Genomic DNA, 15,478 nt, shown 5'->3' on the forward strand with positions numbered 1-15,478 from the left:
TTCTTTCTATTATCACAGTTCCTAATGTTTAAAAAAAACGCGGAGCTCTAGGATCAGGAGAGTGGATTTACTACTTTTACGGATGTTCCGGATCTTCCGGAGGACGGTCCCATAGCCATCTGGGTCCATGACCCAAATTCATTCTTATATCACAGATCCTAATGTTAAAAAAAACACAGAGCTCTAGGATCAGATTCATGGATTGTCCACTTTTACGGATGTTCCGGATCTTCCGGAGGACGGTCCCATGGCCATCCAGGTACATGTTTATGTCACGACCCCAAATATTTGTTTATATCACAGTTCCTAATGTTTTTAAAAAAACCGCAGAGCTCTAGGATCAGGATCATAGATTGACCATTTTTACGGATGTTCCGGATTTTTCGAGGACCGTTCCGTTGTCTCCAGGATCCATATATAGGAACCATGACTGTATTCTGGCTAATTGTGAACATTTGTGCCCATTAATCTAAATTACAGATCTTGCGCCACTTGCAAAACCCTACAAACACACCTTTCAAAAAAACGTGTAACAACTCTTTTCGCTTTTTAAAAAAGTAGACGACTCTATTTTCAAGTTTTTTGCAATCAAAATCATTTAGAAACCCTAGGAATTCTAAAGGTACCACCATTTTTTAAATTCATTAAGAAATAGCTAAGTTGTGCCATTGCAAACTTGCCGTTACACGTTTTTCGGAGGCATCGTATTCGGAGTGTTAAGAGCGATGCAGATAACTGTACGACCTCTCATAAGTGTCACAGGAGTTTTGATACGTTCGGTAAATGTTGCTGGTAGATTTATAATAGCAATGTGGATAGAATAAGGCATAGTGAAAAATTGAAAGGGAGGGGAACGGACCAAGAATTGTACTTCAGACCTTCTGCTCAGTAAACAGAAACGGTAACCACTAAGCTAGCGAGCCCGTCTTCTATCGCAATATTTTGCAGGCACTCAGAAATTGTGTATCATTTCCATAGTACCCTGGGTAAAATCATATTACAATTATATAATATTTTAGTATCATATCTTATAAGGTTATTTAATTGTTGATCAAGAAATCAATTTAATTACATACTAACAACTTAATTTGTTATAGCTTAGCATAATTGGCTATTTTTGTGGTATACCGTATGCGTGATAATGTTTGCACCATCGTACAAATAAGGTTCCCGTTTCACCTGTGCATACAATGCCTTGGTTTCTTTTCATGCACGTAACCAGCTCATAGCGTAGTAGGCTGTGTATAAAAGAAAACGATTTACTTTGTTTGACAGTTGTACCATGACGAAGTGGCAGCGTATTCGTGATTTGTCCCAAGCGCAAATGTCGCAAAAAGACATTTCAATCGCCGTAGGAGTGTCCCGGTGGACCGTCAAAAGGGCTTTAGACCGAGAAAAGAAAGGACAACTATCCGCGAAGGTGGCCACAGGTCGTCCGAGGTCAGCTCGGGTTCCGAGGGTTATCGCTGCTATCAAAAGGAAGATTCGCATGATTCCAGTTCGTTCAATAAGGAAAATGGCAAAGGAACACGGGATCAGTGACTTTACGGCACGGAATATCGTAAAGGAAGATTGCGGGGCGAAGTCGAGGGCACGGAAAAAAACCTCACATGATTACCAACCGCATCCGGGAGCTACGAGTCGAACGATGCAAGAAAATCTTGAACTTCCTTAAGCGAAAAAATCCGGTGATCCTGTTCACCGACGAGAGCATGTTTACCGTCGATCCCTATCAAATTCCAGAACCGACCCGTATTGTTGGTTGCGCTACGTTGACGAGCCCGTTAAGCCCCACACGCCCCACACAGTCGACGTAGATGGTCGAATCCATCCACACCCATCGTACGTACGGAGGATTGTTTTGTCTATGGGACAGTGGGAAGACCAGAAGAAAAACAACAGAAGCTATTGTTCGAAGTTTTTCTGTGCACTTCAACCGGCTTAAGAATAATTATTACTAAATTACCTAGTGCTGAATACCTAGTGAATTCTTAAATTAAGTAAAATACACAATCTTATACTAGTGAATTATCGATTGAGTTCGGGCAGAAAATATTTTTTGCTACTGCAGGTTAATAACGTAAAGCGGTATAACTAAATCTTAAACTAATTATAAAATTACCTAGGAATATTGCGATACGGCCTAAGAAAAGACCGAGAAAGGTGCTTAAACTACGTTAAATCGACAAGTGAAGGTGAAAATTAAACTAAAAATGTTGGTTTAAGCTTATGAACTACAGTTATGATCTAATTAGACACAGGAAATACAGCTACAACTTGGACAGAACATTTAGACTAAAACGTTGAGCGGTATAGAATCACTACAAGTAAGGAACGATCTCATACTCAATCTAATTACAAATAATTTCAAATATGACATTTATATTAGGAATTTTGTAATTCAATAAAACTGAATACATTGAATTGACAAAATCTCGATTCGCTTGCTACCGCACAACATCTTACAAAATTCTTGTAAGCACGTCGAGGATGTCTCGCAAATCGTCAACCAGATCCAGGTCGGAATTGAGTTCTGTCATGGGTGCGGTAAGCCAACTTTTCGGTACAGGCGATGTGGGTAGCGCAGCAGACAAGGACACGGGAACTCCAATAACCGATGCAGATGTAGTTGCCGGGATCAACAGTCTCACTATCGTGACCAACGCGAAACGCGGAGCGAAGGACTCGATGAAATCGGCAACAGGCGCAAAGAGCGATGCAGCTGTGGTAAAAGTAGTTCCTCCCCCTCCTAGTCCTCAGGTAAATCTTGACGTTGCCAATACCAGACAGGCCCATGTAAAGGGAGCCATACCCAAAATAAAGGTTAGTGCTACTACTAAAGTCAATCCCGTCCGGTCGTCAAATATTGTCGTTAACGCGAGACCCAACGCTCGACTTGATCTGAACCAACGCGTTCATATAACTCGGTACAGTCATTGCGAGTTGTGTAGTGAACGTGATACTAGTAGAATGGTGCAGTGTGATGGTTGCGATAAGTGGTATCATTTCTCTTGTGTAGAAGTGACTAGTGGCATAGCGGACTACAGCTGGATTTGTCCAAAGTGTCCATACATGCATTTCGGCGCAAGTCATCAAGAGCAGCAGACACCAATGCTCCAGCAGATTCAACCGGTAGATCCACCCCCCAACTCTGTAAGTTCAAAGAAGTCCACCGGAAAGGCAAGCAGTAACCGGAGCAATCAACGGAAGGTCGATCGACTATTGCAGAAGCTGGAAGAGCAGAAGCAGTTGGAACAAAAGTTTTTGGATGAAAAATACCGCATTTTGGATGAAGAGGACGCTGACGATGAAACTGTCGCCAGTGATGATGATGATGTAGGATCCGAGGAGATGTCCAAAGTGAGAGGATGGCTGAGAGATACGGAAAAGTGTGGTGAAGATTATGATTCCGGTCTGGTGGAAGAAGAGTCGAACGATGATCAACTGCAAGCTGTCATTCAGCAGGCACCGACTATGGGGCAGACGGAACCGCAATCATCTCTACATGGTTTCGTTCCTAACCAACGTTCAACGCCTCAAGAGACCGTTCGTATGGATCCGAGGTTGAGGAGCCGTGTAATGCAACCTTCCGTTCCAGCACCGATCCCTGAAAGCCTGTTCCGCCGACCACCGGCACCAGTTCCAGAGGAGCCATTTCGTCAGCCTGTTGTTCCAGATACCCAGTTCCGTCAACCACCAGCCACAGCTCCAGGAGTCCAGTTCCGTCAACCATCAGCCATAGCTCCAGAAGTCCAGTTCCGTCGACCACCGGCACCTGTTCCAGAAGGCCTGCTCCGAAGGTCGCCTTCGCACACGCTTCCAGAAGACCAGTTCTACCGACCACAAGTACTTCGGTCAGCTGCAGCTTTAGAAACACATAACTACCTGCCACAGGATCTTCGGCCTGCTCCAGCTCCAGGAATCCAGTTCCATCATTCGCAAGTCCCTCGAGTGGCTCCAGCTCCAGGAGTTCAGGGCATTCGGCCGCCACCTGCTGCACCAAATGAACACTTCTGGCCAGAACCAACAATCGTCCCGGAAAGCCAGTATCGTCAACCTTCAGGGTCAAGGAATGAAATGCTTCAAGGAGATTCAACATCCCGAGGTTTCGGAAATCCGGAACCAGCTGCTCGCAATGTCGAAGAGAACGTGTGCATCCTCAACCGAAGCCAGTTAGCAGCACGTCAGGCTGTATCCAAGGAGTTACCGGAGTTTTACGGAAATCCTGAAGATTGGCCGCTGTTCTTCTCCATGTACAACTCTTCAACGAAGATGTGTGGCTTCTCCAACGAAGAAAACATGCTTCGGCTTCGAAAATGCTTGAAGGGCAAGGCTCTAGATGCTGTACGATGCCGGCTACTCCACCCATCCAACGTTATCGGTGTAATTTCTACGTTGAAAATGCTATATGGAAGACCAGAAGCAATCGTTCAGGCATCAGTTAGGAAGATTCGGTCATTACCATCGCCACAAGTGGAAAAACTCGACACTCTTGTCAATTTTGCATTGACGGTCGAAAACTTGGTAGCTACGATAGAGGCATGCGGCGTCGAAGATTTCGTATACAATGCGTCTTTGAAATGTGAGCTAGTGGATCGTCTTCCTCCTGGGCTGAAGCTGGATTGGGCGAAGTATTCCAGAAATAATGCAGCACCAAATCTGCTTGATTTCAGTTATTGGCTGTACTCGATCGCGGAAGATGCTAGTTCAGTTATGCAAACTTCGTTCAGCACGCAAAGAAGTCGTGGAGCAAAGAATGATGGATTTATCAATGTCCACTCTGAAGCAGAATCAGAACTGTCCCGATCAGCAGCTGCAAAGACTCGGGGTATCCACGGATCATCATCAGCGCCAATGACAGAATGCATCACATGCCGAGGTCATTGTCCGTCAGTTGCAAAGTGCAAAAGATTTGCTGAGTTAAGCCTAGTTGCAAAGTGGGCTGTTGTACGAGAGAGAAAGCTGTGTCGCAAATGTCTGCGTAAGCACAATGGATCATGCAGGCAGCAAAAACCGTGTGGGATCAAAGGATGCATCTTTTTGCATCATCCGTTGTTGCACAATGACCACCAGGAGGTTGAAAAGGAACGTTCTGGCCAAACCTTTGCTACCGGAAGTTGCAATATTCACCAACTTCAAACTAGCGAAGTCCTGTTCAGGATTGTTCCCGTGCTAATCCACGGTCCATCAAAATCCATCCAGACATACGCGTTCATAGACGACGGTTCAGAGCTGACACTGATGGAAGATAGCCTTGCAGAGGAGCTTGGCGTAAAGGGGCCTCGAACACCGCTGTGCTTAAAATGGACGGGTGGTACCAAGAGAGTGGAGAATGAATCCCAGAAGGTGGATGTGGAAATATCAGCCATCGGAAATACCTCGAAGTCGCACAGGATGTCCAACGTACATACGATTCAGAACCTACAACTTCGGCCGCAAACGTTAGTGTATTCTGAGTTACTGCAACGGTATCAACACCTCGGTGGACTACCTGTCGAATCCTACAGTAACGTATGTCCTCGAATCCTGATTGGGCTTGACCATGCGTCGCTTGGGCATGCTATGAAAAGTCGAGAAGGAAAGCCATACGAACCTATCGCCGTCAAAACACGCTTGGGATGGATAATCTACGGGAGTTGTTCACGAACACAGCGAAACCAAAACTACGTGAATGTCCATACGATTAAAGTATGTGAGTGCAATCTTGATTCCGACGATAACCTGCACACCGCAATGAAGAACTACTTCACTCTAGATAGCCTTGGAGTGGCAAAACCAGAAAAGATTTTGCGGTCAACGGAAGAACAACGTGCCTTGGAAATGCTCGAAAAGCTGACAATCCCAAAAGAAGGGCGGTACGAAACGGGACTCCTCTGGAAGTACGATGATGTTCGCTTTCCAAGTAGCAAAGGAATGGCTTACAGAAGATGGCAGTGTTTAGACCGGCGCATGAAGCGGGATGAGGAGTTTGCAAAAACCGTGACGACGAAGATGGATGAATACGTGGATAAACGCTACGTTCGGAAGTTGTCGGATGATGAACTCAATATGCATCAGTCTAAGGAATGGTACTTACCCGTGTTCCCTGTTGTGAACCCCAACAAACCGGGTAAGGTACGGCTAGTCTGGGACGCAGCTGCTCCTGCTTATGGCGTTTCACTCAATTCGCTGTTACTCAAAGGCCCTGACCTTTTGACGTCGCTACTTGCAGTTCTCGTCCAGTTTCGTGAATTCCGGATCGCAATTTGCGGGGATATCCGGGAGATGTATCTGCAGGTTCTACTGAGGCAAGATATTCGACTGTGCTTCTTCTGGAAGGGCGATGAAGGCAACGCGGATCCTAAGGTGTACATCATGTTGGTGTTACCGTTCGGAGTGTCGTGTGCTCCAAGCATTGCGCAGTACGTCAAAAACACCAACGCCCAACGGTTTGAGAAGGACCATCCCACCGCTGTTCAAGCTATCGTCGACCAGCATTACGTAGATGACATGCTTGTAAGCGTGGAAAGCGAGCAAGAAGCAGTGGACCTCGCACGGGATGTAAAGAAAATTCACCATGAAGCCGGCTTTGAAATGAGGAACTGGATCTCAAATAGCCCGGATGTTTTGGAGGCCCCGTCGGATGGGATGACCCGATCGAAGAAAAACAGTTTGAGATGTGGATGCAATGGCTGAAGGTCCTTCCTGAAGTGGCAAAGGTAGAAATCCCGCGGTGCTACAGGACGGCTACATCTGTTGGAGGTTCCAACGAAGTACAAATGCACATCTTCGTCGATGCTAGCGAGAAGGGTTTCGCGGCGGTGGTGTATCTGCGATTCAAGGAGGGGCCCATCATCGAAACTGCGCTGGTTGGATCGAAGACTCGTGTTGCACCAATCAAATTTCTGTCGATTCCGCGCTCGGAGCTTCAAGCTTGCGTTATCGGAGTCAGGTTTGCGAACAGCATAGCACAGTCACTGTCTATCAAGGTGAATAGACGCTACTTCTGGACGGATTCCAGTGACGTCATCAGCTGGCTCAAATCCGATCATCGTCGGTATAGCCAATTTGTTGCTTTCCGAGTGAGTGAGATACTAGAAGCTTCGGAAGTTTACGAGTGGCAATGGATCCAAACTAAAAAGAACGTTGCTGATGATGGCACGAAGTGGAAACGGGTGCCTGACATGACTAGAACTAGCCGATGGTTTAACGGACCGGAATTTCTCAAGAACATTGAAGGAGAATGGCCTGTGGAACTACACATCGAAGGACCTACTACGGAGGAACTGCGCCCACATTTGCTCGTTCACGTCAAATTACCGGAGCCAATCATCGACCTCCAAAACTGCTCTAAATGGACTCCACTTGTCCATCGAACTGCATACGTGTTTCGATTCATCGGGAACTTGAGGACATCCAGACCCGAAGAAAGAACTATTGGAGTGTTGACGAGTTCAGAGCTAGCTACGGCTGAAAACTATTTGTACCGGCTTGCTCAGGGAAGTTCTTACCCAGATGAGGTAGCAGTACTATCGGGCATACGAGCGTCGGAAAACTTCACATTAACGATACCGAAGAACAGTTCAATCTATCATCTTTGTCCGTTTCTAGACGAACATGATGTACTCCGCGTTCGTGGTAGAACCATCAGTTGTCCGTTTGTTAATCAGGATGCGGTGAATCCTGTTATTCTTCCACGAGACCACCACATCACCCGTCTCGTCATATCCCACTACCACAGCAAATATCATCATCAAAACCATAACACAGTTATCAACGAGCTGCGGCAGCGATACAGCATCCCTCGTCTGAAGGCTGCCTACAACAGGATCCGTCAATGCTGTCAGCAATGCAAGAACGACCGTGCACGACCGCAACCACCGGCTATGAGCGACTTGCCTTTACCTCGCTTGGCCGCCTACGCTCGTCCGTTCACTTACATGGGGGTGGACTACTTTGGACCGTTTGTGATTATCCTTGGACGACGTCTCGAGAAACGTTGGGTACTTCTCGCCACTTGCCTTACCACTCGTGCCATCCACTTGCAAATCGTTCACACAATGACTACCGACTCTTGTATTATGGCACTGAGAAACGTCATGGCTAGGAGGGGGGTACCTGCAGTCGTGTATAGTGACAGAGGTACAAATTTCCAGGGAGCCAGTAAAGAACTCCAAGAGGCTATGGAGAACTTGGATCGAGATCGTCTAGCGGCGGAGTTCACCACCTCCCATACGTCCTGGTATTTCATTCCTCCCGCTTCACCGCATATGGGTGGAGCATGGGAACGTCTCGTACGAACTGTCAAACAGAACCTTGGTAAACTGAAACTCAACAGAACGCTGTCCCATGAAGTCCTCGAAAACATGCTAACGGAGATAGAGAATATCGTCAACTCTCGTCCGCTAACTAGCATTCCAATCGACGATGACCAGTCACCGGTGCTAACTCCCAATCATTTTTTGCTGGGATCAAGCAATGGACTAAGGCCTTGGGTTCCGTTTGACGACAGCTCTGAAGTGCTCAAGAACTGCTGGAAGCTTTCGCAAACTTTAGCCAACCAATTTTGGAAGCAGTGGCTTCGGGATTATCTTCCCTCAATCACTCGAAGGACGAAATGGCTCACGGAGGTGAAACCCATCAGAGTCAACGATATCGTTGTCATCGTGGACCCGAAACTTCCTCGGAACACTTGGCCTAAAGGCCGAGTTATTGGGATAAAGCAGGGATCGGACGGACAGGTGCGAAGTGCTACTGTGCAGACTTTCGGTGGCATCTACGAGCGACCAACTGTGAAGCTTGCCGTGCTCGACGTAGGCGCTGGAAGCAATGCGCATCAGGATGACCAGAAGCCCATTCCGGGGGGAGTGTTGGTTGCGCTACGTTGACGAGCCCGTTAAGCCCCACACGCCCCACACAGTCGACGTAGATGGTCGAATCCATCCACACCCATCGTACGTACGGAGGATTGTTTTGTCTATGGGACAGTGGGAAGACCAGAAGAAAAACAACAGAAGCTATTGTTCGAAGTTTTTCTGTGCACTTCAACCGGCTTAAGAATAATTATTACTAAATTACCTAGTGCTGAATACCTAGTGAATTCTTAAATTAAGTAAAATACACAATCTTATACTAGTGAATTATCGATTGAGTTCGGGCAGAAAATATTTTTTGCTACTGCAGGTTAATAACGTAAAGCGGTATAACTAAATCTTAAACTAATTATAAAATTACCTAGGAATATTGCGATACGGCCTAAGAAAAGACCGAGAAAGGTGCTTAAACTACGTTAAATCGACAAGTGAAGGTGAAAATTAAACTAAAAATGTTGGTTTAAGCTTATGAACTACAGTTATGATCTAATTAGACACAGGAAATACAGCTACAACTTGGACAGAACATTTAGACTAAAACGTTGAGCGGTATAGAATCACTACAAGTAAGGAACGATCTCATACTCAATCTAATTACAAATAATTTCAAATATGACATTTATATTAGGAATTTTGTAATTCAATAAAACTGAATACATTGAATTGACAAAATCTCGATTCGCTTGCTACCGCACAACACGTATATTAGTTCTCTTCCGGTAAAAGACGTGACCGAGGAGCACAAGAACATGTATCTGACCAAGCATCCTGCTAGCGTTATGGTGTTTGGATTGGTGGCTTCCGATGGCAAACAAATTGACCAGGTGTTTATTCCAGAAGGCGACAAGGCCAACACGGAGGTCTACATCGGGATTGTAAGTAAGTATGTTCTTCCGTGGATCAAAGATCAGTGCAATTCGAAGCCAAATGTTGTATTTCAACAAGATGGGGCTCCGTGCCACACCTCGAACCGCACTCAGAAGTGGTTGCAGGAACATCTTCCGTTCTGGGCGAAGGATATGTGGCCCCCATCCAACCCCGATCTTAATGCGCTGGATTACTCAATATGGCGCGTCATGAAGGCCAAGGCCTGTTCTAAACGCCACCCGACTACAGCAAGCCTCAGACAAACATTGACCCGTACCTGGTGATAAATGGATCCAGACTACATTATTAGAACCTGCCGTGCATTCCGAGAACGTGTTGAGGCCGTAATTTCAGCAAGTGAAAACTCGATCGATGATTAACTCAGAGTCTTAGAGAAACATCCCCCCTTTGAATAAATAAAAAAACTCGAAAACGAAATTTTTGAGAATTTTCCTAATTTTGACATTACTCAATGGTGCAAACATTATCACGCATATGATATATGGTATGGTATATTTATGGTTTCAGCATTATCGACATTATAATAAAAAGGTGAGCTGTAAAGTATAAGTACCATGCATAGAGATAACAAGCTGAACATTAGGTCCTAAGTAACATTGACAGATTCGCTTCGTCGACTTTCTCTTCTTTCATCTAGCATCTAATACGACAAACACAACAAGAAACGGTTATGTGCTCATGTTATTAACGAAAGAGAAAGTTGGCGAAGAGAATCGATCAATGTTACTTAGGACCTAATACAATGTTCAGCTTGATAAGTTACTGTACCAGAATCTGGACGGACACGAGTCTACCCAGGGAAGAACCCGGATACGACCACCCATGTGTGTCTAGAGTATCGTATGAGCTGACGAGTGCAACGGGAAGAACAGTAGGTGTATAGACTCTAGGTAAATTAATTAATTTATCTTTATTAGGGAGGCTTTCAGCCTTGGGCTGGTTCGCCTCCATACTCTAGGTAAATGAGCAGCATCAGCGGAGGAACCTATTTACCAGCTATATTACTACGTGTTAGAAAATAATTCACTGCTAGCATCGCCGGTTGGGTGTATGGCTTACCCGACCTACTAACAATATTCCACCCTACCCGTGACATTTATGAGAGGTCGTAGAGTTCTCTCTTAAGTAAATGTTGTACTAACATTCCTTCCCGATCACCACCAGTTGCAAGGACGTGACCAGGACATATCTGAACTGTTGGAAGAAGACACATCCTTTATCTAAGAGGTAGTGATTAATAACAAATCCGAGCCCAAATCATTTGCTTGCAGCAACGGATAAAAGTGAGCCTTCTTTTTAACATCAGTTTAGAACTCGTACCACCTACGATTGTGCGCAACTTGAATTATGCTATGCTATGCTATACTAGACCAGGTGGTTAGACCCTAGATAGGCTAACCTAGCGGCAGCGTTGCCAGGTCATTTTCAGAAAAATCTGGACCAGTTAAAATATAAAATCTGGAAAAATCTGGAATGCTCCGAAAAATCCTGTTTTAACATAACCCGAGTAGCACATGTCCGATACCAACAATTGCAGAAACTTGTTTATGACTAGAATAAGTCGTATAGGAGTTTCCACAACCTATTTGTGACAGATGTGCTACTAGGGAATGCTATTGAAATCAAATTGATGTGCCTATCTCCCGTAAAAATCGGTCAGCATGATCCTCTGGTATTTATTTAAAGTACTAGAATAGTTATGAATTACATATTACAAATATATTACAAATAAATTATGTAAAGCAAATAACTTGTTAGCATTGCTAAATCATCCAAAAATGGAAAAGTATTGACACAGTGTGCCCAAAAAAGTTTTATTATCCATTACGCAGCAGTTCAAAAATTGAATTAAATGTGGGCAACATAAAGGGTGATACGGTCAAAATTTGGTTAAGGGAAAACGCGTGTAAATCGGTGAAATCGTTTATTTAAAAAATCAAATTAAATTTCTTTTTCAAGTTCAATTAGTATAAAATTCAGGAAACATATTCAGTTAGGCTTCCGCTTTTCCAAATCCGAATTGCCGGGCCTTACGCTTGACCCCTGCCATCAGATTTTGTACAGCCACCTTGTCCACCTTCTTCGCCGCAGAAAGCCAGTTTGCCTTGAACTGCTGCTCGCCCTTAGCAGTTTTTTTTTGGTCTTCTTTAGGTTCCGCTTGACAATAGCCCAGTATTTCTCAATTGGGCGGAGCTCTGGCGTGTTGGGAGGGTTCTTGTCCTTGGGAACCACCTGCACGTTGTTGGCGGCGTACCACTCCATGGCCTTTTTACCATAATGGCAAGATGCCAAATCCGGCCAAAACAGTACGGAACAACCGTGTTTCTTCAGGAAAGGCAGCAGACGTTTATTCAAACACTCTTTCACGTAAATTTCTTGGTTGACAGTCCCGGAAGCTATGAAAATGCTGCTTTTCAAGCCACAGGTACAGATGGCTTGCCAAACCAGATATTTCTTTGCGAACTTTGACAGTTTCATGTGCTTGAAAACATCTGCTACCTTTCCCCTTCCTTTTGCCGTATAAAACTCCTGTCCCGGAAGCTGCTTGTAGTCGGCTTTGACGTAGGTTTCGTCGTCCATTACCACGCAGTCAAACTTCGTCAGCATCGTCGTGTACAGCCTCCGGGATCGCGCTTTGGCCGTCGTATTTTGTTTATCATCGCGATTTGGAGTCACTACCTTCTTGTAAGTCGATAGTCCGGCTCGTTTTTTGGCTCGATGCACGGTTGTAGACGATACACCCAGCTTATTTGCGGCATCTCGGAGAGAGAGGTTAGGGTTTCGCTTGAAACTACCGGCAACTCTCTTTGTCGTCTCAGCGGCTTCCGGTTTTCGATTTCCCCCCGATCCAGACTTCCTGGCTGTCGACAAACGTTCCCCAAACACTTTAATTACATTTGTAACGGTTGATTTGGCAACTTTTAGCGATTTTGCCAACTTTGCGTGCGAGTAGCTCGGATTTTCGCGATGCGCGAGCAAAATTTTGATACGCTGCTCTTCTTGCTTGGACGGCATTTTGACAACTGAAGAGTGAATTCCAAAATCAAAATAGGAGCAACATTCTACACACACACACCTTCAAAATGAGGGGTGTTCACGTTTTTTAAATGCAAAATTGAAAGAAATACGTCAAGTTGATATTGACCAAATTTTGACCGTATCACTCTTTACTGCAGAAAATATTTTTAGAATTGTTTTTTAAACTGTAATTTTTTTTTTAAACGAATGAAAAGCAAAGTATTAAGCAAATTTAATGGGATGGATTTTTTAGCTAATTGACCACTTTGTCAAGCAGTTTTGGTGTGACTTTCTACCAGCGATTTCACAAAACTGGACCAACTAATTTCTATTTTTTATGAAACGCACAAATGTTGGCTACTTTTTTCGTGGTTCTAAAAGAAACAATCTCAAAATAATGTTTTATTTCAAAGTTCAAGTGGTAGTAAACGTCATTTTAACTGCTCGAATGAAGTGCTTAATAGTCGATATAGTCCTTACTATTTGATGCAGTATCAGAATATAAAGATTTTATTACTTCTAATCAATTCAACTACCCTGAGGTTGATCAGATTTACAATTTAATTCTTGACATCATGCAACACACAACTCTCTATAGACATGTAGGCAATTTTATTTTGAAGCAAAATTCACCTGGCTGAAGTGGGAACCAAAGCCTAACATCGTGGTACTCACACAAAGTTTACCTAAACTACGGGTAACTCCACTATTCGCATGACCATTACGAATAATTTTAGGCCAAAGAATAATTGTATTATACTACTAAAATGAAAGTCTGATAGCGTCAGGATCTTGAAATGATTATGACCCTTATAACGGGTGTCACTTCACGGTGAAAACGAAATGAAGTGACCAGTTGTCACTCACGGTGAAGTAATTGCCGTGTAAATCAAATGGGAATCACTTCACCGTGAGTGATGAGTTGTCACTTCACCGTTAAGTGACATCGGTAATAAGGGCCTATGAATTCCGGAATTTCTATTTTTCCTGGGTCCCAGATCATGAACAATTTTGTTGGTCTGAATTTACTTGGAACTCTTTACAGGCTATTTTCGCCCTTTTTTTAATTCCATTTGAATGGTCCTAGAATTTCATCATACTTATTTTCTGGATTCCCCTAAAATAATCTTGATAATATCCAAACTTGTCCAGTAACATTCTGAGAGTTCATAGCATTACTTCTTGTAATCTCTTATAAATTACTCTCCAATTCCACAATTCCCTCAAACTGCTAATAATTCCCAAGAATAGGCATAATTTTTTGTCCATTATTTTTAAAAAATTTCTTGGTTCACTCTTCAGAATGATCGACACACTCTTCTCATAATTCCATTTGAACTGCTTTGTAGGTAAGGTCAGAATTATTTTGAAATCCTTTTCACTATTTCCTAAGTACTCAAATACTTTGTCAAAATGGCCTTGAAAGTCTCTCGGAAATCGCGCATAATTCCGTTAAAATGTCTTAAAATTTTATTAAAATGAATCTCCTTAGAAACATTGGACAGAGTTCCATTGAAATTATTCCAACGATCAGCATAGTCTTTAAGTTTCATCATAAAAATTTTCTATGATTTCTCTTCCGGATTGTATTTCCTATATTCACAAAATCTCCATGCAATTGTCATCAGACTTGACAAGACAATTGACACCGTCTTCATCCAGAGGTTGCACAGACTGAATATTTAACACTAGACAACGGACAACACACCACACTCAGTGGACCAGTAGGAAAATTTTCAGGTTGCCAAAATTTGCACCGGCTGGAGCGCGAATCGAACCCTCACTTTGTGGCACCCACAATACGCCTGAACGAGCAGGAAGCCCAAAAAGATGGATGGAACACTACTCAGAATTAGCTTGAAGTTCTCCTTTGATTTCACAAGGAATTCAACCTCACACTTCCCAAGTAACATTGCAGGTTTTATCGCGGTTTTATAGCATTCTACAAGTCTAAATCATGGTCTACAGAACCCTCGTAAAACCAAAATTGTTGCTTGGGTTCACTGTGAACTATTTTTAGAATTACCTTAATATTCCAATAATGTCCAACAATTGGATTTTTTAGAGAGTTAATCAATTGCAGTGCTATTTTTAAAGCAACATGTTTAATCAATCTGGGAAAATCTGGAACATATTTAAAAAATCTGGAAATATACGTGGTCTGTCTGTGTATCTGACAAGACGACTAAAAATCTGGAAAATCTGGAATACTGGCAACGCTGCTTAGCGGTTACAATTACTGTTACATAATTCATCATAACGAAACCAGCCCAACGCAATACAATGTCACAGACCTTACACAGCTACTTTATGGTTTACAGCATCCGGTTTTGGGTACAGAATATGCAAATGCTGCCCATAACCTTCTCTCGCCACACGCACGTCTTACCTTGACACTGTCCAATGTGTAAACGGCACAAAACGGTTACCACCGCACCAACGCCGCAATCCGAAAAGCTCCAACCATCATCAACCACGCTGATCGATTGACGTGCTAAGAGGGGCGGGAAGATTAATGCGTTGTTTGTTTTGATTGTAATTTCTCTGGTTGCTTTACTTTAAGTGAACCCTACACGATTGCTTTTATTGACAATAATCGTATTGTCAATACATGCTATATTGACGTCAATATATCGAGATTGACAATATTTATGAATTCACATCATCAATATTATAGTCAATAATTCCCCTTCGCGTCAATATATTGATGCGTGTGGGGT

General features: G+C 43.6%; 1 protein-coding gene across 2 annotated transcripts; it reads left to right on the top strand.

Annotated features, from left to right (window-relative positions):
- Window positions 1–6,675: 6,675 nt before the first annotated feature.
- LOC135700607 (uncharacterized) lies at window positions 6,676–9,529 on the top strand. Of its 2 annotated transcripts, XM_065221258.1 has the most exons (3): window positions 6,676–9,162; window positions 9,218–9,286; window positions 9,347–9,362. In XM_065221258.1, the coding sequence occupies exon 1, from the start codon at window positions 6,759–6,761 to the stop codon at window positions 8,865–8,867; it is 2,109 nt and encodes a 702-aa protein (XP_065077330.1). In that variant the 5' UTR covers window positions 6,676–6,758; the 3' UTR covers window positions 8,868–9,162; window positions 9,218–9,286; window positions 9,347–9,362. The 2 variants fall into 2 exon arrangements, with proteins under 2 accessions (XP_065077330.1, XP_065077264.1); XM_065221192.1 differs by having other exon boundaries at window positions 9,218–9,529.
- The last annotated feature ends 5,949 nt before the right edge of the window (window positions 9,530–15,478 follow it).

The sequence above is a fragment of the Ochlerotatus camptorhynchus genome, unplaced genomic scaffold, assembly GCF_037179485.1.
Source record: "Ochlerotatus camptorhynchus isolate MF236.1 unplaced genomic scaffold, CSIRO-AGI_Acam_v1.1 ptg000002l, whole genome shotgun sequence".
NCBI classification, from domain to species: Eukaryota; Metazoa; Arthropoda; class Insecta; order Diptera; family Culicidae; genus Ochlerotatus; species Ochlerotatus camptorhynchus.